Here is a 27,507-nt window from a genome sequence, read left to right as displayed (position 1 = left end):
TGAAGCTGAATGCTCTGACAACATCCTCATGGATGTTGAGCGGTTATTGCAGTTGTGTAAAGACATGATAGTGATTGTGTCGTGTCCTATACAAGTTTATCAGGACAACAAATCATGCTTTGCTTTGCTTAATTCTGAAGGTGTAAGCAAAGAACCAAGTACTTGCAGATCAAGTTATGTCATGCAAGGGATTGTATCCACAGTGGACTCATAAATGTGTCCTATATACCTGCAGATTTGTTGTCAAAAGTTGTTAACAAAGAACAACTGAATGTGTTTGTACATAAGCTGCAAATGTGCTAAAGTCATCAGCGATGAGGTCATGAAATGGGGGAGATGTTAGTATTTCATTCTCTCATCACAGGATCATGTGATCCTATGTTTACGTTCCATAACACTGGAAGTGTGGCAATGGAAACTCAGACTAGAGAACTTCCATTCTGTGTGCTTATGTTTTATGCTCTTTGTTCTCTGCTCTCAGACAGAGACGCTGCTCACACAAGCCATGTTTTGTTGTTTTGATTTCCTGTACAGTGGTACCCCGCAAGATGAACGCCTCGGAAGACGAAAAACTCGCTAGATGAAGGAGTTTTTCGTTTTCTTAGCCGCTTCACAAGACGCATTTCCCTATGGGCTTGCTTTGCAAAACGAAGCTTGCCCTGCAAGCTCCAGGGATAGCGGGGAAGCGCAGCGCGTCTTCTCCGCTGTCCCCGGACCTCTTTTGAAGCAAGAGACGGCAACGGGGAGAAGCGATCTTCTCCCCGTTGCCAGCCCCGCAATCTCCGGGGACAGAGGAGAAGGCGCGCACGCCTTCCCCTCTGTCCCCGGACCTGTTTAAAGCAAGGGGCGGCAACGGGGAGAAGCGATCTTCTCCCCTCCGCCCCTTGCTTTATTATTATTTTTTTAATATCTTTTTATTGAATTCCTCACTGCACGAAAAAAGACATAAAACATTAGAAATAGAACATAACAGCACACAAACGAAAGAGAGAAAACCAAAAAGACCAAAAACTAACACACATAACAATTAAACAGACGAATCTACTTTAAAACAATAATTGACTTCCCTCCATCTCAGATTGGGCTATTCAGACCCCATATCTCTCTGCAGTTTATTTCACTAAATCTTTACGTCGCAGGTTTTATATTTCACCTACTGTGATTTTAATATTTCCTAAATTTGCTTCTATATATGTTGTAAATTTGTTCCAGTCATTAATAAACTTTATATTTTTCTGATGTCTGATTTCTGTGTCCTGCGATCTTCTCCCCTCCGCGCCTTGCTTTAAAACAGGTCCGGGGACAGAGGGGAAGGCGCGCGGCGCTTCCCCTCTGTCCCCGGACGGTCTCCATAGGAACGCATTGATTGATTTTTCAATGCATTCCTATGGGAAACCGTGCTTCGCAAGACGAAAAACTCGCAAGAAGAAAAAACTTGCGCAATGAATTAATTTCGTCTTGCGAGGCACCACTGTAAATAAATTTGTGATGCCATATAGATAGCCTCGCTTCCTGCATATCTCTGCTAACACGTGCTCACAGGTTCCATCTGGATGTGAGTCGCAGGACATGTACAGGGGCATGTATGGACATACTCCTGTTATTTTTTCTTGCTTTTCTGTATGTTCTTCCGACCTCGGAGCAACTCAAATGGCCTTTTCAAAGAGTAATCCAAATTGACCAGAAGCTCTGCAAAATACCTGACCTTCTTTGCTGTGAAATGCTTCTTGGAGACCATGAAGATTTTGAAAAGGTCAGGATCTCCATCAAGTTCCAGGAGGCGTTTTATATGGGTTTTCTCCTTATACTCAGCCAATTCTGACTCGTGGTCATTGTAAATTTGCAGTAAAGTTTTCTCAGCTTGCGTCCCTTGTTGGTTTCTTCTGCCATTGCCCTGCCTCACATTTGGGTTTGCTGCCTGGCTTTCCTCAAGTTTTCTTTGCTGTCGATTATCTTCCTCACACTGCAAAATCCAGCTCAGGCGGCAAGGCCAACAGCTGGCAAGAACAACCCAGTCTATCAACTCTGCAATGCCTATTTTTTCTACATCATCCCAAGTAGACTCAGATGGCAGCTTTGTCATGGACCAAATGGTCAGGACTGTGTTCACCACCCTCTTCAGTTGGGTAGAATTCCCTGGGATGTATTTGTTGTTCTTCAGAGCCTTACAGATATTTACATTAGCATTGGCTTCTTCCAAACCTTCAATTTTAACTTTGATGATATTTACTTTACAAGAGCAATTTACCTGTTTCACCTTGAGAATCTCATCGAGTCGTTCTGATTTGTCCTTGGGGGTCATTCTTGGTAGGGAGAAGGGCAAGGACACAATTCGGTCTAAGTACAAGTAGCCATTCGTGTGTTTCTTTTTTCTTTGAATACATTCCACAAGGATGCTTGGATCGGCAGCCAAGATGGAGATAAATGGGGCATCCTTGTCGGAAAGAAGTATGTTGATGGCGTCCAGAACATCCACCACTTTGTCCTGAGTGCACTTGTCCAAATTGATGATCTTCAGGACCACCCGGATCTCTCTGTCCTTCTGGAACTCCATGAACTGTAGGAACTTTGTGATTGTTTTCACCTCTTCCTTCACAAAGTGCATGAAGCCCAGCTGGGCACTGAGAGCCTTTTTGTTAATTTCTCTGTTAAGCTTCTTTTTCAATGGGAAGCAGAAGTTTTTACATGCATGTATTAAAGGAGAGATCAATTTAAGACCCACTACTCCAGCAGCGACGCTGAAAATTTTCTGTAATTCATTTTCCATTAGCAACTTACTTAATAGCATTAAAACAACAAACAAACATGACACAATAGAGAAGAGCCCCCTGCATCCTCTAAAAACCCATTTCTTTTTCTTACCTTTCTCCATAGCTTTACAACCAGAGGCCCTAAAAAGGCTAAAATGGAACTTTTGCGTTCCTTCAATTTCATCAAGCAGTGTAGTAACAAGGCCAGCCCAAATATGGTCACACCCCACATACTCCCAGGCATCAAAATTGATGAAGATGTACTGGATAGAATCATCTTCTTTCTTGTTTTTGATGTCTTCTGAACTGGAGACAGGATAGCAAAGGCTTATGCGCAAAGCAAGCCAAAGCAGACAACACATTCTTCTAATTTCCTGATGCCACATCCTTATGGTTTTCAAATGATTTCTTCTTCCTTCCCCCCAATCCTTGCCTTCTCGGGACTTGCTGTCTGTAACAGAAACATGCCATTTGTACCAATTAACCCATCATTGCAAGTGGGTTTGCTGCAGGCCAGAGCACTGAGAGGGCCATTTTGTGGTTCTCACATAGGAACATAGGAAGGTAATCTGTACTGAATCAGATCATTAGTCTATGTAGCTCAATATTATCTACACTGACTGGCAGCAGCTCTCCAGCATTTTCATCCAGGGGACATTCCCAGCCCTATCTGGAGATAAAAAGGTAAAGGTACCCCTGCCCGTACGGGCCAGTCTTGACAGACTCTGGGGTTGTGCGCCCATCTCACTTAAGAGGCCAGGGGCCAGCGCTGTCCGGAGACACTTCCGGGTCACATGGCCAGTGTGACATCGCTGCTCTGGCGATCCAGAGCTGCACACGGAAACGCCGTTTACCTTCCCGCTGGTAAGCGGTCCCTATTTATCTACTTGCACCTGGAGGTGCTTTCGAACTGCTAGGTTGGCAGGCGCTGGGACCGAGCAGCGGGAGCGCACCCCGCAGCAGGGATTCGAACCGCCGACCTTTCGATCAGCAAGTCCTAGGCGCTGAGGCTTTAACCCACAGCGCCACCTGTATCTGGAGATACCAGGGGTTAAATCTGGGGCCTGCTTTCAATCAAATGCTCTACAACTGAGCCATCGGTCTTGCTCAGGGTTAGTCTCATCCAGGCCTTGCTTAATAATAGTAGCCTGATGGCCAGGGGTGGTCCATTCCGTTTCGCCACCTGAGGCCAAATGGGAAGGTGTCCTTCCAAAGCTTCGCCTGCTGGGATCGCCTCACTGCAGTTTCTTGGTTCCAGCAAGATCTTGTGAGAGGTTTGCAAGATCTCGCTGGAACCTTGAAGCCGCAGCCTGTACTCCTTGCTTCTCTGGCAGAGTTGCAGCAGGGCGCCCCCACCACAGGAGAAGCGGGCAGAAGTGTTGCGTTCCGAAGGCAAAGAAAGGATTTGGACCCTGATTAATAAAATACACACGAGGCTTGACCAGCAAGACTCTGGGAGGAGTGCCAGTAATAATCTCTCACACCCTGGCCCAGGTCCCTTTTATTAACAAAAGAACTCTTAACACAGCGTTTGTAAGAACCAATCAGATTTCCTCTGAGCATTTCAAAAACATCCCCAAGTGTGACATAGTTAGATCAGAGAAATCCTTTTAACTACAAAGACTACTTTGAGCATGCATACATGTTCTTAGGCTAAATAAAACAGGGACCAAGGAGGAATGCATTTCACAAACCCCGGAGGTCATAAACAGCAGTAAACAGGAGAGGAAGGACGGCAAGGAAGGATAGGCATTTTTATCATCTCCTTGTGAACTCTCTTCCTGGCCCTTAAGATCTACCTAAACTAACAAAAGCTGTATCAAAGCTACCTTCTATCTTTGTGGCCCAGGATGCTTGGTGATGCAACTGGTCTGCGTAAAATGCTATACAGTGTACTCAAAGCCACCACATGAGTTTAACCAAACTGCGGGAGGCAGTGGAAGACAGGAGTGCCTGGCATGCTCTGGTCCAGAGGGTCACGAAGAGTCGGACATGACTAAACGACTAAACAACAACAACAAAAGGTAGTCTCTATGGGAGTATATTGTAGTTAATTATGGGGCATCAGAGTTTTTAGGGGGTCAACCAGGCTGGGACAGCTGGGATAGCAGGCTTGTTGGTTTTTGAATGTCTGATGTAGATTTTTTCAATTTCGTTGTTCTGTATGGGACAAAGACAGTAAAGATTATCGTATCGTATCGTCCTGCCAATTAACTCCATGCTCATTGCATTCTGCCTTTCTCTCAGTGCTTTTTTTCACATATTTTTGATTATTCTTGTGGGAACTGGTGATACTTACTTTTCATTTTCATTTCAATTTCAATTTTATCTAAGAGCCGCCTTTTGTTTCGCCCCCATGGTGCGTAAAATCCCACTGTCACTGGTACTGCAACACATCTTAGAGTGTTTCCCAGGGCCGCACAGTAAATGCCTTCATTGGCTTCATCTGTTGAATTATCATTTTTCGGAAGAAAGAACTCAAATAAGATTGTTTTTTTAATTTATTCATTTCTTTATTAAATTTGTATACCGCCCTATACCCGTACAGTGGTGCCCCGCAAGACGAATGCCTCGCAAGTCGGAAAACTCGCTAGACAAAAGAGTTTTCCGTTTTGGAGGTGTTTCGCAAAACGAATTTCCTATGGGCTTGCTTCGCAAGATGAAAATGTCTTGCGAGTTCCTGCGGGTTTTTCCCCCTCCCCCCTTTTTCTAAGCCGCTTATCCGCTAAGCCGATAAGCCGCTAAAAGCGCTAATCCGTCAATGGGCTTGCTTCGCAAGATGAAAAAACCGCTAGACGAAGAGACTCGCAGAATGGATTCTTTTCGTCTTGCGAGGCACCACTGTAGATCCCAGGGTGGTTCACAACATAAAGTTAAATATAAAATATAAAAATATAAAATATAAAAAACGCAAAATAAAAACAAAATAAAAACGAATACAACATAATAATTCCCTCCTTACAAAACACATTTAAAAGGGCATAGATATTGGTTAAAAGATACTTTAAAATTAAAAGTAAAATATATTGAAAGATATAATTAAGATACGAAACAAGGTAATAATTTGCTGATAGGTTTTATTGTAAAGAACGCAGGGGGAGGGAGATGTGGGGAAGTCCTGTTAATAACTTGAAAATGTATTTTGAAAGTTGGAGTATTATTCTTTCTTCTTTTTTCTTGTCTTAAACTGAAAATGTAATAAAAATGTTTTTAAAAAATAAAATAAAAGGGCATCCGATGTCAATCAGCCAAAGGCCTGGTTAAAGAGAAATGTTTTCAACTGGCAACCAAAGGTGTATAATGAAGACACCGGACAGAGCATTCCACAATGGGATGGTTTGTTCTTGTGTTGCCACCCTCCTGACCTTTTGTGGACGAGACAAATGAATAAGTTTAAATAATGTTTAAGCCAGGTGGTGAGTAGCTAGAGCATGTGTAAGTAAACTAAGGCCCGGGGGCCAGATCCGGCCCAATTGCCTTCTAAATCTGGCCTGCGGACGGACCGGGAATCAGCATGTTTTCACATGAGTGGAATGTGCCCTTTTATTTAAAATGCGTCTCTGGGTTATTTGTGGGGCATAGGAATTGGTTCATTTTTTCTTTCCAAAATATAGTCCGGCCCCCCACAAGGTCTGTGGGACAGTGAACCGGCCCCCTGCTGAAAACGTTTGCTGACCCCTGAGCTAGAGCAGCAAAAGGAGCTTGAGTGGAGTCATCCCGTTGTGACCACAGCCATTAAATAAAGAGGTAGATAAAACATGGGGCCACGTTTATTTAAATTTATGCAAATTACCCACAATGTGTGCAGGAACCTAGCTGTTAATCACTAGGGTGAGGCTATAACTCTGCACTCCTCCATCAGCTCTCAAACCCAATGATGGACAAGGAGGCTTTCCTGGCCCACCCTGACTTGGGACCCTACGGCTCTGAGTGGGTGTCATAGATTAGCCCCCAAAGGTGATGCTTAGCCAGCCAACAGGCACTACAAAGCCAGAATACGGGACTTGTTTTATCTTTCACCTTAAAGGTGCCTCCAAGTGTTCCCCAAAATCCTACCCAATGAAATTCCCACACATACCCATGACAGAAGCGGACAAGCCTCGTCTTAGTCCCTCTGCTCCCACTTGCACTGAATAACGTCACTTGAGGCGTCGCGCAGATCACTTAAAAAGAAACTATTGCCCAAATCAGACATGTGAACTTCATCTGGCCTATACAGTTCTTCCCAGGAACACCTTACCTCTGGGGGATGAGTTTCCCTGTTAGGATTTCCCTGTTTTCCTCTTTATGTGCCCAATCAAGGCGTATTGTGTCACTGCAACCCCTCCAAGGGATAATGTCTGGCCATACACTCAAGGCACTTGGCCAACACTGCCTGATACCACCGACACCAAGGCAAGCTTGGATGACCAGGGCTTTGCCTTTTAGCACCCTCAAACTACCCCCGGCTCATCTCTGCCCACCCTGCACCAACGTTACGTGCAGTGCCATGGGCTGTAGGTGAAGCCACGCCAGGACCTATTTCTGAAATGGCTTAGGGCCCTCGTATTTACGGGACCGCCTCCCTCTCCTGGTATGCCCCGCAGAGGACCTTAAGGTCCATGAATAACCATAATTGAGAGGTCCCGGGCCCTAAGGAAGTCAGATTATCCTCCACCAGGGCCAGGGCCTTTTCAGTGCTGGCTCCGACCTGGTGGAATGCTCTGCCCCATGAGACCAAGACCCTGAAGGATTTAACTTCCTTCCACAGGGCCTGTAAAACAGAGTTATTCCGCCTAGCTTTCAATTTGAATTTAACCTGATCTTTCATTCGCCTTCCTTCCCTCCCCCTCCCCTTTTTATGAAGATTACCCGCTCTGGGATCCCACAGCTGGCTCTCCCCTGGTCTCCTCGCTGGCCCAGGTGGGACTAATTTAGCCAGCTAGCCCTGGTGATCATCTAATGTTTATTGGATGGATTTTCCCCCTAAATTGATTTTTGATTTTTGAATTTATTGTTATTCACGTTTTATACTGTATTTTATGCTGTTTTTTGTTGCATCAATTAAGTGTTTTAAATTTGTTGTTAGCTGCCCTGAGCCTGGTTTTCTGACCCGGGAAGGGCGGGGTATAAATAAAAAATATTATTATTATTATTATTATTATTATTATTATTATTATCATTATTATCATTATTATTACAAAGACCCACCTCCACCAGAACCCTGCGAGCCCAGCAGCTGAACAGAAAAGGCACAGGAAACTGATTCAGTAATAATGGCACACCTGGATGGTCTTCCAGCAGTGCTTGGCTCTCCACGTCACACATGTCTGTGGCCAGAAGTCTCAATTTCAGCTGCTGCTCAACTCTGTCAAGTAAATACATTGAATGAATAGACCTCCCTCGTGGGTTGGCCTCCAATTTGTCCGGAAGGTCGCTTTGAAGAAAGGTAGACAGTGGTGGGCCTTAATTCACACATACCCTTTCCCCCAAACTGGGATGCAGGCAGGTCCCACCAGGGGCATAGCATCGGGGGGGCATTATTCTAGGGGGCCATTTGGCTCCTCACGCCACCCTGCCAGCCCTGTGGGATCTGCTTTGGAGGCTGCCTTCAAAGATGCTTCCAGATATGTATATAATACTGCAGAGTCATTCAGCTACCACAAAAGGGTCACTGGCAACAGGGTTTTTAAAATTTATTAAACAAGGAGGATCTACAGATTGGCATTCAGGAAAGGAAGAAATTCAACAGAACAAGACATTCCCTGAGAAGAGACGATATTCAACTTCTGCTAAAAAACCTGCAATGAAGAAGGTTGAACCCCCTGGTCTTTTTATAGCCAGACAGCATAGAAGTTCTTCAAAGGAAAGTAGTCTTGGCATGTCCCACCGGGCACTGAGAGAGTCCAACTCTCCAAGCACTTTCTCTTCCCCTCTCTGTTGTGTTCTGTCTCCTGCACCTTTTCACAAATATATGCTGAATAAAACCCAAACATTGCTTGAGAATTGGAACTTTGAACCAACTGGTGCAAAGTAAATATATACAATCTTATTTTATTTCCATCACACAAAGTGAAGCATGTGTTTCTTCAAAGTGTAGAATCTGTGTTGGTTTGAGATGGGAGGAGTTCCTAAATGATTTGGGTTGCAACCCTAAAAAGAAAGTCCTAGTGAACTCTGCAGGACTTCTCAGTAAACATGCTTAAGTTTGTGCTCTAGTCCCTGAGCTGGAGCATCTGTCTAGGTACATAAATCATATCCAGATAAGAACGTTGACCTCCTCTCTTCTTTTAATCCCTTAAAAAACCCAATACGTACCTGGTAAAAAGTCAGCGTGAGGATGGACTAAACCTGTCTGGAGCCTTCCAGTGATATATCTAAGAGCAGCTATAACATCACATACCAAATTTTGGCTCAGGTGGTTGCAGAATATATACCATATGGGGCGTGGCTAATCATGATACAATCTGAGCAATGGCTTTGCTAGGAACTTCGGATTACTTTCACCAAGGAGAGAACAGATCTTGGAGTAAGCTGTGGGGCAAGTTTCCCTATAAAAGCATCTCAGACTGCATTGAGGAATCAATGTTGAAGAGAATGCAGAAATGGTAACCCCAGTTAAACTTTCACATATGCATAAACATACTTCATCTAGGTGCTGGCAAGGGTGTGGGAACAGAGGCAGCTATAGGCACTTGTGGTGGAAAATTTTGGGGAGCAAGTGTTTAACGAGATAAGAAAAATTACTCAACAGCATATCACGAAGTCTCCAGAGCTTGCATTATCAAATCTGTATTTAAATGAGAATCAGGACTTGATGGATAAATCACAAATGGCATTTCTCTCAGTGGCAACACGTGTGGTTATAATCACGTTCTGGAAGGACTTAGATGGTGTGAACTTGAATACCTGGCAAGAGCAGCAAAGCACAAAGATACCTTTGCAGGAGAATGGCGGACCTTTATTTCATTTACAAATTCTCCAGAAAACCAAAGACCAGGTCCAAAAGTTTATGAAGAGCTCGTCGCCCACTCAATAAGAACACATTTTACAAATGCTTACTGTTACAAGTTGTGGTGTATGGGAATGCAAGTTTCTTTTTATAATAATATTTATTAAAGTTTCAAAAAAGTTACAAAAATGAGAAAGAAAAAATGAGGGAGGGAAACAAAGAATACAGAATACAGAAAAATAAAAACAATTAAAAACATTTCCCTCTTTCCATGTCTTATCTTTCATTTACTTATTTCCCTGACCTCCTCACACCTCCCTTTTTTGTATTCTAGTTCAATTAAATATTCCAGCAAATCCTTTCCAGCTTGGTTTTTATCCTAATAGTTTATCATAATGTAGTATAATTTTACATTCTCGTCTTTCAACAGTTAAAAAATCAATTTTTACCTAATATTTTGTATCATTTCTGCTAATACCACATTACTTCATTCCAACATCCTTCTAACATTCCTGAATTTTACAATGTTTCTGTAGATAAACTTTAAATTTTCTCCAATCTTCTTCCATCAACTCTTCACCTTGGTCTCAGATTCTGCCAGTCATCTCCGCCAGTTCCATATAGTCCATCGCTTTCATCTGCCATTCTTCCCGGGTGGGTAAATCTTGTGTCTTCCAATACTTTGCGATGAGTATTCTTGCTGCTGTTGTTGCATACATAAAAAAAGTTCTATCCTTCTTTGGCACCAATTGGTGGGAATACAAGTTTCCATAATGTATTTTTGGAACTACATCATATTTTTGGAAATACATGAAGGTGAAAGGAAGATTGCCGCTAACTGGCACTGTGCACAGAGAAACAATTGCCCTAGCATTTAAGAAATGCACTGCTTATAGCCTGTTCAGGTCAGAGCTGGTGTTTACCTTTAAATCTCTACCTCACCTGAGTACTAATAGGAATGTCTTCTCCCAACTAACTGTCCACATCCCGTGATGGTCTTGGGAGGCCTTCCTCCAGGTCTCTTCTCCAACGAAGGGAAGGTAGCTACAGTGGCGTAGGAAGGGGGGGTGCGGGTCGCCCTGGGTGCCATCGCTGACGGGGATGGGGTGAGAAAACGGCGATGGGCTATGTGAGTCTGTGGCATTTTTAACTGTCAGGTTAATTCAGAGAAGAAATCAGCCCAAAATGAATGCCTAACGGCAACAAGCTGTATTGCTGGAATCAATCGAGAGCAAAGGCATAGCTGGCGGGGGGACACTGGGTGCCACACCACGGGGGGGGCATCACTTACAGCGGGCATTGGTGGAGGAAGCGGACCGCCCGCGGCACCACTACTCCAGTAGGGTGCCATCGCGGCAGCCCCCCCTGGGCACGCGCTGTGCCCCCCCCACGCCAGGCACCACACCCCCGCAGGCGGCGTGCCACACACCCAGAACACACGCCATGTCCCTGCGGATGGTGTAGAATGTGTGCTTTTCTTTAAAATGCATCTCTCCTGCAACCCATCTGGTGCAAAACACCTTGCTCTGCTTTCCTTTGGACCCCATCAGTGAGACTGAGAGGGGAGCCTTGTTGTCTGGGCAGCCCAGGACCAGGGTCGTCTTACTCATAGAGGCTAGTGGCACAGGGCGCCAGGGTGCCAAGTTCTGGAGGGTGCCAGGGAAGAGGCAGAGGCTGGACGCAGCACCTCCCAGAATCAGCTCGCCAACCTTGCTCACCTCCACCTTGCGGCAGCGCCACGCCCGGAGCCTCTGTCTGCCTTGGCCACAGCGGCATGAAGCGGCCAGCTGAGCCAGGGGGCGCCGCTTCCACCCTCCATCCTTTCCCTGCTGGAGGAGCCGCCCTCCAGCCACTGCCCGCCCCGCCGGCAGCAACGTCCTCTTTTTAAAACTCTGGGAAATGGGGTGGGGGCACGCCGGAGGGAGCTTTGCACTATGGCGCTGGGTATGCTTAAGACGGCCCTGCCCAGGACCTCCATCCGCACTGCCCAGACTTGTGCCCCAGGGAGGTTACTTCAGTGCTACTAGCACAGCAGTTTGACTTCACCCAGTGGTGGACCTTGTGGTCTCAAATTTCGGGGGCACCCTATGTGATGCCAAAATTATGTAGGCTTAAGAAGGCTGATCACCGAAGAATTGATGCTTTTGAATTCTGGTGGTGGAGGAGACTCTTGAGAGTCCCATGGACTGCAAGAAGATCAAACCTCTCCATTCTTAGGGAAATCAGCCCTGAGTGCTCACTGGAAGGACAGATCCTGAAGCTGAGGCTCCAAGACTTTGGCCACCTCACGAGAAGAGAAGCCTCCCTGGAAAAGACCCTGATGTTGGGAAAGATGGAGGGCACAAGGAGAAGGGGACGACAGAGGACGAGATGGTTGGACAGTGTTCTCGAAGCTACCAGCATGAGTTTGACCAAACTGAGGGAGGCAGTGGAAGACAGGAGTGCCTGGCGTGCTCTGGTCCATGAGGTCACGAAGAGTCGGACATGACTAAATGACTAAATAACAACAACCCCCACCTTTCTCCTTTCATTCTACATCATAGTTGCAGTGCCCCTTGCAGAGACTCCAAGGCTCCACGCCCGGTGTGACAAAACGGGTCACGCGGCCCCAAACTTGCCTCTGCTTCACCCCCAGAGGCACACTCCATTGTCTCTCAGGACTGATGGATGCCAACAACACAAATTCAGGAACATGCTATTGCACAGCATTTGAGAAAGCGATCTTGGCAGCCAGGGACTGTATATGCCCTGGATAGTTGGTACGCCTGCTCTGGCATAATCCTTCGGGGACAGGAGTAGGCTTTTATCAGGAAATCTTACATCTGAAAAGTTGGCACATAACTAACCAATTCCGCCTTGCTTCTAAGGAAAAGCCCTGCCTTCTTTTGCAAGGTGTAAATACTGTTAAGTGAGCCAAATAGCTGGTGCTTCACTGGGGCTATTTCAAGAAGCTCAGTGGGTGTGTAATAGGCAGGAAGATGCAAAGTAGGCAGTTATTGTCTTGAAGTGTCCTGCCCACAGGCTGTCTCGCCAGAGTGGTGCATGCTCTAGTTATCTCCCGCTTGGACTACTGCAATTAAAAGTTCAAAATTTTCTAATAATCCCAGAAGTCAGAAGGAAATGGAAGCATTTGTGGCTGCTATATTTGGCTTGTGCAACCAGTGCTTTCATATAGACCCGTGGTTCCCAGCGTGGGGCACACACTCCACAGGGGGGCAATTTGCTTTTCAAGGGGGGGTCAATTCGAGAATGAGTTATTAACAGTTAATGACCTTTTAGGCTTCCTAAATTATATATGGGGGTGGGGTGGGAATCAAGATTTTAGAGATGCTTAGGTGGGGCACGGCCAAAAAAAGGTTGGGAACCACTGATAATAAAATATAATAATAATAATAATAATAATAATAATAATAATAATAATAATAATATTTTTATACCCTGCTCATCCAGCTGGGTTTCCCCAGAGAGGGCACCACTACCAAGAAGGCCCTCTGCCTGGTTCCCTGTAACTTGGCTTCTCGTAGTGAGGGAACTGCCAGAATGCCCTCGGCACTGGACCTCTGTGTCCAGGCAGAATGATGGGGGTGGAGACACTCCTTCAGATATACTGGACTGAGGCCATTTCGGGCTTTAAAGGTCAGCACCAACACTTTGAATTGTGCTCGGAAATGTACTGGGAGCCAATGTAGGTCTTTTAGGAACGGTGTTATGTGGTCTCGGCGGCCGCTCCCAATCATTAATCTAGCTGCTGCATTCTGGATTAGTTGCAGTTTCTGGGTCATCTTCAAAGGTAGAGCGCCGTTTAGGGCTTTAAAGGTCAGCACCAACACTTAGAATTGTGCTCAGAAATGAATCATGCCAGGCAGCAAAACATTAGGTAGTCTTCGTATCCTTTCTGGCTATGCTGTTTTACGATTTTATTCGGCTGATCGTTGTGTAACATTCCTGCAGCCCTTCCCAGAAGGAAGTTCTGATATGTATATTTATTGGATGAAGGCAGCTGATAAAACAGCAGGAATACAAAGGAACAGGCAATTGACTCCAAGTAGATGGGAGTTTTTCCTATGGCAATATTCCTCCAGGCGTATGAGTGGGCGTTTCTCGTGAAATCTTACATATGAAAAGCTGCAACTACATAAACAATCCTTACCTGTTTGGAAGGACATATAATAATAATAATAATAATAATAATAATAATAATAATAATAATATCTTTATTGTCATTGCCCCCTCTCGGGGACAACAAAATTACTTGACTGCTCCATAAAAACACTAATTAAAACAATACAGTATAGTACAGCAAGGAAGATTAGATGACTTTCAAAGTCCAGGCTTCCCATTCAGGGCCGAGATCGCTCTGGAGAAGAAGCTGTTCTTAAGACGGCTCATTCTTGTCTTCATCGTCCTGTATCTCCGTCCCGACGGCAGGAGCTCGAAGAGACAGTGACCAGGATGCGATGGATCTTTTACTATGTCCAGTGCCTTCCTATGGCACCTTGTGGCATAAATCTGCTCTAAGGTGGAGAGTGGGCAGCCAACAATGCTCTCTGCTGCCTTAACAACTCTGCACAACCCCATCCTGTCCTGGGTAGTACAGCTTCCGTACCACACATAAGCCATAAGTGAGCACGCTCTCAATGGCACAGTGATAGAAGGCAAGCAGCAGTTTCTGCAGAAGATGGTTTTTCCTTAGAATTCTCCAAAAGTACAGTCTCTGCTGCACCTTCTTCACAAGCCCCCTTGTGTTGACACTCCAGGACAGATCCTCTTGTAATTCAATGCCCAAAAATCTGAACGTTGTTACCCTCTCCACACGGGCCCCATCTATCAAAAGTGGCTGGACATTGCTCTTCTGTCTCCTGAAGTCCACCACAAGCTCCTTTGTCTTCCTTGTATTTATGAGCAAGTTGTTAGCTCTGCACCACTCTGTCAGCCGCTCCACCTCATCTCTATAATCCGTTTCACCCTCCCTTTCAGGGATGAGCCCAATCACGGTTGTGTCATCTGCAAATTTGACAACCCTATTACTAGGGTGAGCAGCGACATTTTGGGTGGCAACACGTACATGCTGTCAGTGAGCCTAATATTCCTAACAAAGACACCAGTCTTAATCTCTCTGCACCACGTAAACAGTAAACAACACATTCTGCATTCTCATGTGCTGTGTTCACTTTCAATTTCACCCACGTCCTCCTTCAGGTACCATCCTCTTCTTCAGCCTGGGAACACACTGAAGCTGGGATCGACGGTATGTACAGAAAGATTTCAATAAGATCACAAGATGTAGGTCACAACATTATGATGGAAGATTGGGAAAAATTATGAAAAACTGATTTAAATTTTACAGATTGTTTCCTATTGAAGGAGAATTACATGAAGATGATGCACAGATGGTACACAACACCAGTGCAGTTAGGGAAAATGTACAAAACTAGTTCAAATATATGCTGGAAGTGTAAGGAAAAGGAAGGCACATTTTATCATATGTGGTGGGATTGTAATGTTATTTTAAAAATTTGGGAAATGATATACAATGAATTGAAGAAAATGTTCCATTTAACATTTGTTAAAAAACCCAAGGCATTTTCATTGGGGATTGTAGGGAAAGACCTGCCAAAAAAGCTGAAAAACATCTTCATGTATGTGACAACGGTCGCGAGAGTTCTGGTAGCACTAGGATGGAAGACGGAAGAAATCCCAACTAAAGAATCATGGCAAAAAAAAATGACAGACTATGCAGAACTGGCAAAACTGACATATACCGTATTTTTCGCACCATAGGACACACTTTTCCCCTCCTAAAAAGCAAGGGGAAATGTGTGTGCGTCCTATGGAGTGAATGCAGGGGGGAGGCAGGCGGGAAAAGCCCCCAAGCTCCGTGCGCTCTTGCGGGCTTTTCCACAAGAGGGAGAAGGGACTGACTGGCCGCATCAGTCCCTTCTCCCACCTCCCAGAAAAGCCAGGAGAAGCCGCGATCTCTTTAAAGGAGTTGCGCGGCTTCTGCCGGTTTTGCGGGAGGTGGGTGAATCCCCCCACCTCCCAGTAAAGCCAGGAAAGCCCTGCGCAGCGTCTCCCGGCAAGGAGAGGCTGCGCGGGGCTATGGATTCTTTAGCCCCACGCAGCCTCTCCCAGGAGGGAGAGGCTGCACGGGGCTAAAGGGGAAGCCAAAACAGCGAGCGGGATCAATCCTGCTCGCTGCCTTGGCTTGTGCCATAGCCGCGCGCAACCCCTCTGGCAGGGAGAGGTTGTGCGCAGCCTGTACGCTGCTCTTTGGGGCTGGGGGGGATTTTTTCCCCTTGATTTCCCCCCTTAAAAACTGGGTGCGCCCTATGGTCCGGTGCGCCCTATGGTGCGAAAAATACGGTAAGCTACGGGACAAGGATAACTGTGACTTTAAGGCTGAATGGGAACCCTTTACAAAGTATCTGAAGACGCAACAAAGCGAACTGGACTCCTTGGCAGGTTTTGAATCAACATTCACAAACTTTTTATTGATAATAATCAGCTAAATATTTTGAGGATCTGTACAACTTTGTAACATGCAGAAAACAGCATTCTCAGAGAAACCAAAGACTGGAACGGAGGGAAGTTGGGGGGTGGGGGAAATGGGGGGGAGAAACAAGGATGATATGTTTTTGGATAATATGTCTTGTTTTAATTTTGAATAAAAAAAAATTTAAAAAAGAAAAAGATTTCAATATGATATGCAGCAAGATCACCTCTCAGGCAGGATTTCAGTTACAAGGAGACCAGGGAGAAGAGTCGGTAGAAGAAGATTGGAGGAAATTTAAAGACTATATACAGAAACATTGTAAAATCAAGGAATGTTAGAAGGATGCTGGGATGAAGTTATGTGGTTTTAGCAGTAATGTTATAGAATTAAGTGAAATTGGATTAAGAATAGGTGAGAATGTAAAGATACAATATATTAAGATAAATTATTAAGATAAAAGCAAAAATGGAAAGGATTTGCTGAAATAACTAACTGAATTAGAATACAAAAAAGGGAGGTGTGAGGAGGTCAGGGAAACAAGTAAATGAAAGATAAGATATGGAAAGATTGATTTGTTTTGATTTGTTTTTATTTTTCTTTGTATTTTGTATTTTGTATTTTCTGTTTTCTTTTTACTTTTATTTTTGTAATTCTTTGAAACTTTAATAAATATTATTTCAAAAAAAAAAAAAGGAGTTCAGTTACAAGGGCTCTGTGTAGACACAAAAAGGCGCACTCTCAAACTCTTGAAACCACACGCAGTGGTGGATCTACTGTGAAACTAGCTTCAGGGCCTTCAGTCCTGGAGGGGCCCCAGTAGCAAATTTAGTCCACATTAGTTAACACGTTGGGGTCTAGTATGACTCAAATTGATTAATTTTGTTGTTGTATATATTTCAAAAATCCCAAAGTTTGAGAGTTAGTAGCACAGATGTTGTAAAGGTGGAATGTTGCCTTGAGTTGGCTATGTAATTCTTTCCCCTTTTTAACAAATTTCCTATATTTGATATCCCTCCCCTCAATGTATGGATTTCCCGTGTGGCTTACAGTGCAAGAAACATGGAGGAGAAGTACACCGTTATTATTATTACTATTATTTATTAAATGTGTATACCGTTGTATATATCAAGATCACAGGGCAGTACACAATATAAAAATACAAAATGAAACACAAAATACCGTATGTAACCAAACAAAAACAAACCAATAACACCCCACCCACAAACAAACATGTTGCTCAGCCAAAGACCTGGTAGTAGAGAAATATTTTTGCTGGCGCTTAAAGATATGTAAGGAAGGCGCCAAGCGAGCCTCCCTGGGGATTGTTGTTGTTTAGTTGTTTAGTCGTGTCCGACTCTTCGTGACCCCATGGATCAGAGAACGCCAGGCACCTCTGTCCTCTACTGCCTCCCGCAGTTGGGTCAAACTCATGCTGGTAGCCTCGAAAACACTATCCAACCATCTCGTCCTCTGTCGCCCCCTTCTCCTTGTGCCCTCCATCTTTCCCAACATCAGGGTCTTCTCCAGGGAGTCTTCTCTTCTCATGAGGTGGCCAAAGTACTGCAGCCTCAGCTTCACAATCTGTCCTTCCAGTGAGCACTCAGGGTTGATTTCCTTCAGTATGGAGAGGTTTGATCTTCTTGCAGTCCATGGGACTCTCAAGAGTCTCCTCCAGCACCATAATTCAAAAGCATCAATTCTTCGGCGATCAGCCTTCTTTATGGTCCAGCTCTCACTTCCATACACCACTACTGGGAAAACCATAGCTTTAACTATACGAACCTTTGTTGGCAAGGTGATGTCTCTACTTCTCAAGATGCTGTCTAGGCCTGTCATTGCCCTTCTCCCTGGGGATAGCATTGTACAAATGGGGAGCCACCGCAGTAAAGACCCCGTTCTGGTGTTGCTGCCCTCTGGAGGCCTTGCAGAGGAAGAAGGGCTTCAGATGATTGCAGGTGGTCCTTGAGATATTTCGGTTGAGTGATAGAAAACACCAAAATTCCAGTTTTGATTTTAGGACCCCCGCCCCTCTCCTGGGAGGAAAGCTCTGTCTGCCGCCTGGCCTGGCCTGCACTCTCCAAGCCAGCTTGCTGCTCTCAGATGAAGTGAAGGTTAGTGGCAGTGGGGTTTTCTATATCAAAATATGCCGGGATGCACCTCCCTCAGAAGACCCACCTCAGAGCCCAAAGAGGCTATCTTTCGGCTTTTTTGAGGGAGGGGGTCTCCTCACGAGCCAGAGTCAGCCTCTGTCAGGCTCCATTCACAGGGCTTCCACCTCCATCACACGGGTGGGGGGGGTTGCCTCTTCGTCCTGGGAGAAATATGTGACCCACCTGTGTGAAGGCAAAGGTGGAGGCAGCCCTGCAACAGAGCCTGTCAGAGCCTGTTGATGCTCAGAAGAAGGTCCACAGACCTATTCCAATACACATAATTTTTTATTTATAACCCACCCTTCCCGGTTCAGAAAACCGGGCTCAGGGCGGCTAACAACAAATTTAAAACACTTAATTGATGCAAAAACAAACAAACAAAAAGCATAAAATACCGTATAAAACGTGAATAACAAAAGATTCAAAATTCAAAAATCTATTTAGGGGGGAAATCCATCCAATAAACATTAGATGATCACCAGAGCTAGCTGGCTAAATCAGTCCTATTTGGGCCAGCCAGGAGACCAGGGGAGAATTAGCTGTGGGACGATTACCAGAGCGGTTAATCTTCATAAAAAGGGGAGGGGGAGGGAAGGAAGGGAAATAAAAGATCAGGCTGAATTCAAATTAAAAGCCAGGCGGAATAGCTCTGTCTTACAGGCCTGCGGAATAAAGTTAAATCCTGCAGGGCCCTGGTCTCATGGGACAGAGCATTCCACCAGGTCGGAGCCATCACTGAGAAGGCCCTGGCCCTGGTGGAGGATAATCTGACTTCCTTAGGGCCCAGGACCTCTAAACTGTGATTATTCATGGACCTTAAGGTCCTCTGCGGGGCAGACCAGGAGAGGCAGTCCATTGGTCTTGATTCCATTCTCAGGGTCTGATACACAGTCTTCACACATCAGTATTAATTCAACACCTCAAACCCATTACAGTACCCCCTTCTAATACATACTGAGATTGTCTTAGAACACACCCCAGTTATAACGTACAAGTTCTAATAAATCAGGCTTCCTCAACATCAGACCTCCAGATGTTTTGAGACTACAATTCCCATCATCCCTGACCACTGGTCCTGCTAGCTAGGGATCATGGGAGCTGTAGGGCAAAAACATTGGGAGGGCCAAGGTTGTGGAAGCCTGTAATAAATGCTAATATCTACTAAACCCAAACATTTAGTGCCATACATCCTTTACCTTACGCTATGTGACATTTCTATTTAAATGTAGGTTGTTTAATTTCTCAGTTTAATTTGTTTCACGGAATTTATATAGCCCTTGATTGTAGTAAAACCTCGAAGCTGTTTATAAGTAATGTTAAAACGATCAATAAGCAACGTTCAAAAGCCATTCAAATTAACAGGAAAAGAAGAGAAAAGACATCAGAATCTATGTGCCTGGATGGGCTTACCTCAACAAAAATGTTTTAAGCAAGTGCCAAAAATCTGCCATAAGTAGCAATAGTTTGTAGCCAAAAGAAAGCATGTCAAACTATGGTTTGCCCAGATGCAAACTGCTGCTGTTACTACACCTTAATGAAGACGCTGGTGGTGGCGATTTAATTTATATCCCACCTTCCTCTCAAAGGAGCCCAGACCAACAAATACATAAGGGATAAAACCTCTGAACACAACCAGCGTGGTGTGGTGGTTAGAGGGTTGGACTATGCTTCCATTTTGAGTGTTACACTTCTGATTTGAGTGCCACACTCCCATTTTGAGTGCCACACTTCTGTTTTGAGTGTTACGCTGAGGTTTGTCTGTTTTTGCTTTTTTTTTTTGCATTTTTGTTTTGCGGCTTTTTTGTTTTGTTTTTGTGACTGTGTTCAGCTACTGATTGATTGATTGTGTGACTGCACTACATTGTTTATTGCTTTCATTTTATGGATCAGTGGTCTCATCAGATAGTGACATTCATGTTAAATTGCTGTTTTAGGAATTGTTTTTAAAAGTCTGGAACAGATTAATCCATTTTGCATTCCTTTCGATGGGAAAGTGTGCCTTGGTTTTGGAATGCTTTGGTTTTGGAACGGACTTCTGGAACGGAATAAGTTTGAGAACCAAGGTACTGATAATGTATTGATAATGAATCCTAAGAATCACTGTCTGGTTAATGCAAATAAAATCTTTTGGGTGGTCATACATTTCTCCACAAATCTCCACTGGTACTTTTTTCAAAGACTGGTGACTATTTCTGCCAGCTCTTGTTGTCGTTCTGCACTTTTCCGTATGTTCCTCCGACCTCGGAGCAACTCAAATGGCCTTTTCAAAGAGTAATCCAAATTGAGCAGAAGGTTTGCAAAAAACCTGACCTTCTCTGCTGTGAAACTCCTCTTCTTGTTGACCAAGAAGCTCGTGAAAAGATCAGGATCTCCATCAAGTTCCAGGAGGCTTTGTATATTATCTTTCGCAGTATACTCAGCCAATTCTGACTTGTGGTCGTTGTAAATTTGCAGTAACGTTTTCTTGGCTTGCTCTCCTTGTTGGTTTCTTCTGCCATTGCCCTGCCTCACATTTGGGTTTGCTGCCTGGCTTTCCTCAAGTTTTCTTTGCTGTCGATTATCTTCCTCACACTGCAAAATCCAGCTCAGGCGGCAAGGCCAACAGTTGGCAAGAACAACCCAGTCTATCGCCTCTTTTATTTTTTCTCTATGTTCGGCTTCAGTCTCCGATGTCACCTTGGTCATGGAACAGATGGTCAGGATGTGCTCAGCACCCTTTTCAGTTGGGCAGAATTCCCTGGGATGTACCTGTGATTCTTCAACTGATCACGGATAAATATAATTTCCTTATTGTTGACTCCTTCATCCTTAGGGGTCATCTGCGGCAGGGAGAAGGGCAAGGACACAATTCGGTTTAAGTACAAGTAGCCATTCGTGTTTTTATTTTTTTGGATACATTCCACAAGGATGCTTGTATCGGCAGCCAAGATGGAGATAAATGGGGCATCTTTGTCGGAAAGAAGTATGTTGATGGCGCCCAGAACATCCACCACTTTGTCCTGAGTGCACTTGTCCAAATTGGTGATCTTCAGGACCACCCGAATCTCTCGCTTCTCTATCCATCCCAGGAACTGGAGGAACTTTGTGATTGTTTTCACCTCTTCCTTCACAACGTGCATGAAGCCCAGCTGGGCACTGAGAGCCTTTTTGTCCATTTCTGTCAGAAGTTCCTTTTTCAATGTGAAGTAGAAGTTTTTACAAGCAAGTATTAAAGGAGAAATCAACGTAAGACTCCCTGCTATAGCCACGAATCCGAAGATCTCCTGGAACGCATCTTTCATTAGGTTGCTGCATGCCGCCAACAGAATAAGCAAACCTGATACAATGGGAATGACGAGCCTCCTCCTTCCTTTAAAAAACCATTTCCTTTTCTCACCTTTCTCCATAGCTTTGCAACCAAAGGCCCTAAAAAGGCTAAAATGAAACTTGTTCTTTCCTTCAATTTCATCAAGCAGCGTAGTAACAAGGCCAGCCCAGATACGGTCACATCCTACAAACTCCCAGGCATCAAAATCGATGAAGATGTACCGGATAGAATCGACTTCTTTCGTGCTGTGACTTTTGATCTCTTTGGAACCGGAAACCAGGTAACAAAAAATCATGCGCAAAGCCAGCCAAAGTTGAGAACACATTCCTCCATTTCTCCATCCGCACTTCTTGTTATTTTCCCCCTCTGTAACATAAAGGAAGAAGCACAACATTTGTACCAGCGCAACATTTGCTGCAGGCCAGAGGACTGGGAGGGCCCTTTTGTGGTCATCCCTTAGGAACATATCAAGCTGCCTTATATTGAATCAGATCATTGGCCTATGTAGCTCAGTATTGTCTACACTGACTGGCAGCAGCTCTCTAGCATTTCAGGCAGGGGACATTCCTAGCTCTACGTGGAGATACCAGGATTAAACCAATATTGCCAATATTCCAATTTAGGAACCGAATGGACTTTATCTCCTGACCATCCATTGGACTTTAATTTCTCTTGATATGATCTGTTTGCATGATGTGTTGGTCTATGGAATTACACTTTGTGAGATATTATAGGTTGAATTGGGTTTGAAATAGGAGTTACTGAAGGAATGGGTTTCTGTGCAGTCAGTTTAAAACTGACTCAAACCCCCCCCCCTTTTCTTGTTTCTCCAAGAGAGCACTCTAAAATACATAAAACTTGAGCTGTTGAGCAAATGCATAACAAGAACACAGCTGCATAAACAAGGCTCTCTCCTTTATCAGTCTGTGACGATGAAGATGGCCTTGTCCACTCTAAAGTGGAACAGGGATGACACTCTAGGTCTTATCTTACCACAAGCCTGATGCACAGACCTAAGTCCGGGAACAGAACCAGAGCGTGTTCTCGGAGATGACGACCTCTTCCTCCAAAATAAGAGTAGGAAGAGGAAGATCCTTTTATGGTCAGAAGTACAGGAAGGAATACCCTTTTATGGTTAAGAATACCAGAGCAAGAACATATGTGATGTCAACCTGCGTACATAGGCTGACGTGGTTGGAGTCCTGGGGAAGGAGGGAGAGGGTGGCTGGAGGATATATATACTGCAGGTAATCTCTGATTTCTTTGGACTTGCTGTGGACTTTATCACGCAAGTGCCTTCTGCTATCTGGAGAGCAGAATAAACTCTTTCTTTGAACCAACCTCAGTGTCATTTGACTTCCTTCCTCCTGTCCCGGAGCAACGCAGACCCAATCAGTGAACTCCAATAAGGCTACATTACATGGTCAAAAACAGCCTGTTACATTGTGTGTGTTGTTACCAGGATTGTATTTATGTAACCTAGGGTAGTAGTGTTTTGCATGTGCTTAATAATAATAGTGTGCTGGTCAGGGGCAGCAAAATGGGAGGGTGACCCTGCTGAAGCCTCACTTACCAGGATCACCTGATTGCAGTTTCTGGGTTCCAGTGGGATCTTGTGAGAGGTCTTGCGGGAACCCAGAGACCACTGCTATTTCTTGCTTCTCCGGCAGGAGCACCACACCTTGGAATTCTTCCACCCAAGGTGGCTGCCTCCTTCTGCTGGCTAACAAGCTGGTTTGGGACGGGAGCACATTATATTTAATCTACACTGTTTTATTTTGTCTATATTTAGATTGCGTACGTGTGTGGCCCATAAGCGTAATGCTGGTGGTCAACAAAAGAGGTTTAAAGACTGTCTCAAGGCAAATCTTTAAAAAGGTAGTATAAACACTGGCCACAGGGAAACATTGGCCTGCAAGCGCTCCAGTTGGAGAACAGCCTTTAGCAAAGGTGTCATGGGCTTTGAAGACACTCGAACTCAGGACACAAGGGAGAAATGTGCTGAGAGGAAGGCACGCTTGGCAAATCCACACCGTGATCAACTGCCGCCCGGAAACCTATGTCCCCACTGTGGAAGGACGTGTGGGTCCAGAACTGGCCTCCACAGTCACTTACGGACTCTTTGTTAAAACCATGTTTATGGAAGTCAATCTTCCTTGGCTACGAGGGATCAAAGAAGAAGAAGAAGAAGAAAAAGAAGAAGAAGACAGGTGACTATGCCACTTTTAGAAATTATTTTTGCTTCTGCGTACTAAATATTGCATTTACCTGGCACCAAACATTTGGCTTCCTGGGTGCCAAATCGTCAAAAAGAGGAAAGGGCCTGTGTTTTGCCAATTCACAGGAGATTCTTAATGTCTGGGTCATTGGGTCAAAAGAGTCTTGTATTGCAGAGGTCTGGACTAGATGACTCCTGTGGTATTTCCAACTCTACAGTTCTATGAGTCTATGATTTTATGGCTCCACGCTCCTTACATCCTGCCTCCTCCCTCTCTGGGCTTTTTTCATGTGGCTTTGATGGTTGTCATGGGAACTGGTGGTACTTACTTTCCATTTCAATTTCAATTTTATCTAAGAGTCGTCTTTTGTTTCGCCCCCACGGCGCGTAGAATCCCACCGTCACTGGTACCGTAACATGTCTTAGAGTGTTTGCCAGGGATTTACAGTAAATGTCTTCATTGATTTCAACTGTAGAATTGTCTTTTCCTAGAAGAAATAAAGCAAAGAAGTTACTAATTTTTAACCTATGTCCCCACCCTATGTGGAAGGACGTGTGGATCCAGAATTGGCCTCCACAGGCATTTACAGACTCACTTTTAAAACTGTGTTTATGAAAGACATTCTTACGCAGCTACAAGTGATCACCAAAGAATAAGAGTGATTTGGTATGTTTTTCATTCAGAAAACATCTCATTGTCAAAGGCAAGAGGCTAAATCAGGGGTCAGCAAACGTTTTCATCAGGGGGCCGGTCCACTGTTCCTCATACCTTGTGGGGTGGCCGGACTATATTTTGGGGAAAAAATGAATGAATTCCTATGCCCCACAAATAACCCAGAGGTGCATTTTAAATAAAAGCACACATTCTACTCATGTAAAAACACACTGATTCCTGGACCGGCTGCGGGCCGGATTTAGAAAGTGATTGGGCTGGATCCGGCCCACGGGCCTTAGTTTGCCTACCCATGGGCTAAGTAGTCCTCTAACACTAGGGACACCTCACCTCAGGTAGATGAATAGAATCACTTTGAAGAGCTGCAAGGGCAACTTGGATTTCCCTTTTTGTCCATTAAGGCGCTGGGCCAACACTGACAACACCAACATCAAGGCATGCCTGGATGAGAGGGGCAGGGGCTTGGCCTTTTAGCAACCTCAAATAGCCCCCCCCCGCTCAACTCTGCCCCCTCTGTACCCATGAGACATGCAATGCCGTGGATTGTGGGTAAACTCACGCCAGGAACTATTCCTGAAATCTGGGCAATAGATGTTGATTATAACATAGGCATGGAAGCATGGGAACGATTGTGGAATATGGATATGAAATTTACAGCATGTTACGGTTTAAGAGAAAATTCTATGAAAATGATATATTGTTGGTATCTAACACCGAGTAAACTGGCAAAAATGTATCAATCTAAATCAAACAAGTGTTGGAAACGTAAAGAGAAAGAAGGTGGTGGTCTTGTAGTAAGGTTAAAGCTTAATGGGAAATGATATATAATGAATTGAAAAGGATGTTCAAAAGAAGTTTTGCAAAAAAGAAGAAGAAGAAGCTTTTCTTTTGGGAATTTAGGGACAGAACTACCTAAATTGTATAGAAATTTATGTATGCGTGCTACTACAGCAGCAAGAATGCTACTGAAAGAAGCAGAAGTCCCAGCAAAGGAAGAATGGATACAAAAAATTATGGAATATGCAGCAATGGCGAAACTTACTGGAAGAATAAGAAATCAAAATAACAAACTTTTTATAAAAGAATGGAAACGGTTGATTGAATATTTACAGATAAATTGCAAACAGATAAAAACATTGGCAGGATTATTGTAATAACCTGCAGTTTAATGAGAGTATATATTTAAAGTAGGTAATTAAATGAGCAAATTGAATGAATCTGGATATGCAGAAGATATTAAAAAATAAATGTAAGGAACCGCAGAAAGAGGGGGGAAGTAAGTCAAACTTTGAAATGTTCAATTGATTGTAAAACTAATAATAATAATAATAATAATAATAATAATAATAATAATACAATACAATACAATAATTCATCAAATATTCGTCAAATACAATAATTCATCAAAGCTTCCCTAAACAGGGCTGCCAAAAGTCAGATAGTTGAATAATAATAATTTATTATTAATTAAATGTATAAACATGAAAAAGTATAAATAAAAACTTTATTTTAAAAAAGGAACTATTCCTGAAAGGTCCACTTCTTCCAGAGCCCCATGACCCCAGCACCTGAGCAGAAAAAGAACAGAAATTTGATTTAATAATAACGGCACACCTGGATGGTCTTCCAGCAGTGATTGACGCTCTTTGTTACTCGTTTTTGCGCCCAAAAGCCTCACCTTCAGCAGCTGCTCAAGTCCCCTTTTTATGAAGATTACCCGCTCTGGGATCCCACAGCTAATTCTCCCCTGGTCTCCTCGCTGGGCCAAATAGGACTAATTTAGCCAGCTAGCCCTGGTGATCCTCTAATGTTTATTGGATGGATTTCCCCCCTAAATTGATTTTTGAATTTATTGTTATTCACGTTTTATACTGTACTTTATGCTGTTTTTTGTTGCATTAATTCAGTGAATTAAATTTGTTGTTAGCCGCCAAGAGCCCGGTTTTCTGAACCGGGAAGGGCGGAGTATAAATAAAATTATTATTATTATTATTATTATTATTATTATTATTATTATTATTATTATTACAAAGGCCCACTTCCACCAGAATTTCCACCAGCAGCTGAACAGAAAAGGCACAGGAAACTGATTCTAATAATGGCACACCTGAATGGTCTTCCAGCAGTGCTTGGCTCTCCACATCACTCATGTCTGTGGCCAGAAGTCTCAATTTCAGCTGCTGCTCAACTCTGTCAAGTAAATACATTGAATGAATAGACCTCCCTCGTGGGTTGGCCTCCAATTTGTCCGGAAGGTTGCTTTGAAGAAAGGGTAGACACTGGTGGTCTTCACACATACCCCCTTCCTCAAACTGGGCTGCCTACAGGTACCAGCACACCCCACTCCCCTTACATGCTCCTTTCTGAGTCGGCAGTGGCGGAGTGCGGTGAGCAAATGGTTTCAAATCCCTAGACTGGAGGGAACAATGGGAAGAAGAGAAAATGGAGACGATTCATAGCCTCCCTGCTCCACGTGGGGCTGCCTTCAAGGGTGCTTTCGGGACGTGGACATACAGTGGTACCTCAGGTTACATACGCTTCAGGTTACAGACTCCGCTAACCCAGAAACAGTGCTTCAGGTTAAGAACTTTGCTTCAGGATGAGAATAGAAATCTGGCTCCGGCGGCGCGGCAGCAGCAGCAGGCCACATTAGCTTAAAGTGGTGCTTCAGGTTAAGAACAGTTTCAGGTTAAGTACGGACCTCCGGAATGAACTAAGTACTTAACCTGAGGTACCACTGTACTATCATAGGGCCATTCAGCTTCCACAAAGGAGTCGTTGGCAACAGGTTTTTTAAAAATTATAAAACAAGGAGGATCTGCAGGTTGGCATTCAGAAAAGGCAGAAAATGAGCAGCGTTATTCACTGAGAGAAGAGGCAATAATATCTAACTTAGAATCATAGAATCGTAGACTTGGAAGGGAATGCCCCTTGTCCAAACCCTCTGCAATGCAGGAATCTCACCTAAAGCATCCATGACAGACA

The 27,507-nt window shown here is 44.2% G+C and overlaps 1 protein-coding gene across 1 annotated transcript; it reads right to left on the bottom strand.

Annotated features, from left to right (window-relative positions):
• Positions 1-1,600: 1,600 nt before the first annotated feature.
• Positions 1,601-26,665, bottom strand: LOC309375818 (uncharacterized protein; the record flags this gene model as incomplete). The annotated part of the gene is made up of 6 exons (XM_081921742.1): positions 1,601-2,643; positions 2,863-3,056; positions 21,025-21,997; positions 24,179-24,337; positions 26,137-26,281; positions 26,630-26,665. The coding sequence occupies 6 exons, from the start codon at positions 26,663-26,665 to the stop codon at positions 1,601-1,603; spliced, it is 2,550 nt and encodes an 849-aa protein (XP_081777868.1).
• Between the last annotated feature and the right edge of the window lie 842 nt (positions 26,666-27,507).

Source organism: Podarcis melisellensis, assembly GCF_964234715.1.
Source record: "Podarcis melisellensis genome assembly, chromosome: 8".
NCBI lineage: Eukaryota > Metazoa > Chordata > Lepidosauria > Squamata > Lacertidae > Podarcis > Podarcis melisellensis.
The sequence above is the reverse complement of the archived record's forward strand: the minus strand, read 5'-3'. Positions and strand labels throughout refer to the sequence as shown.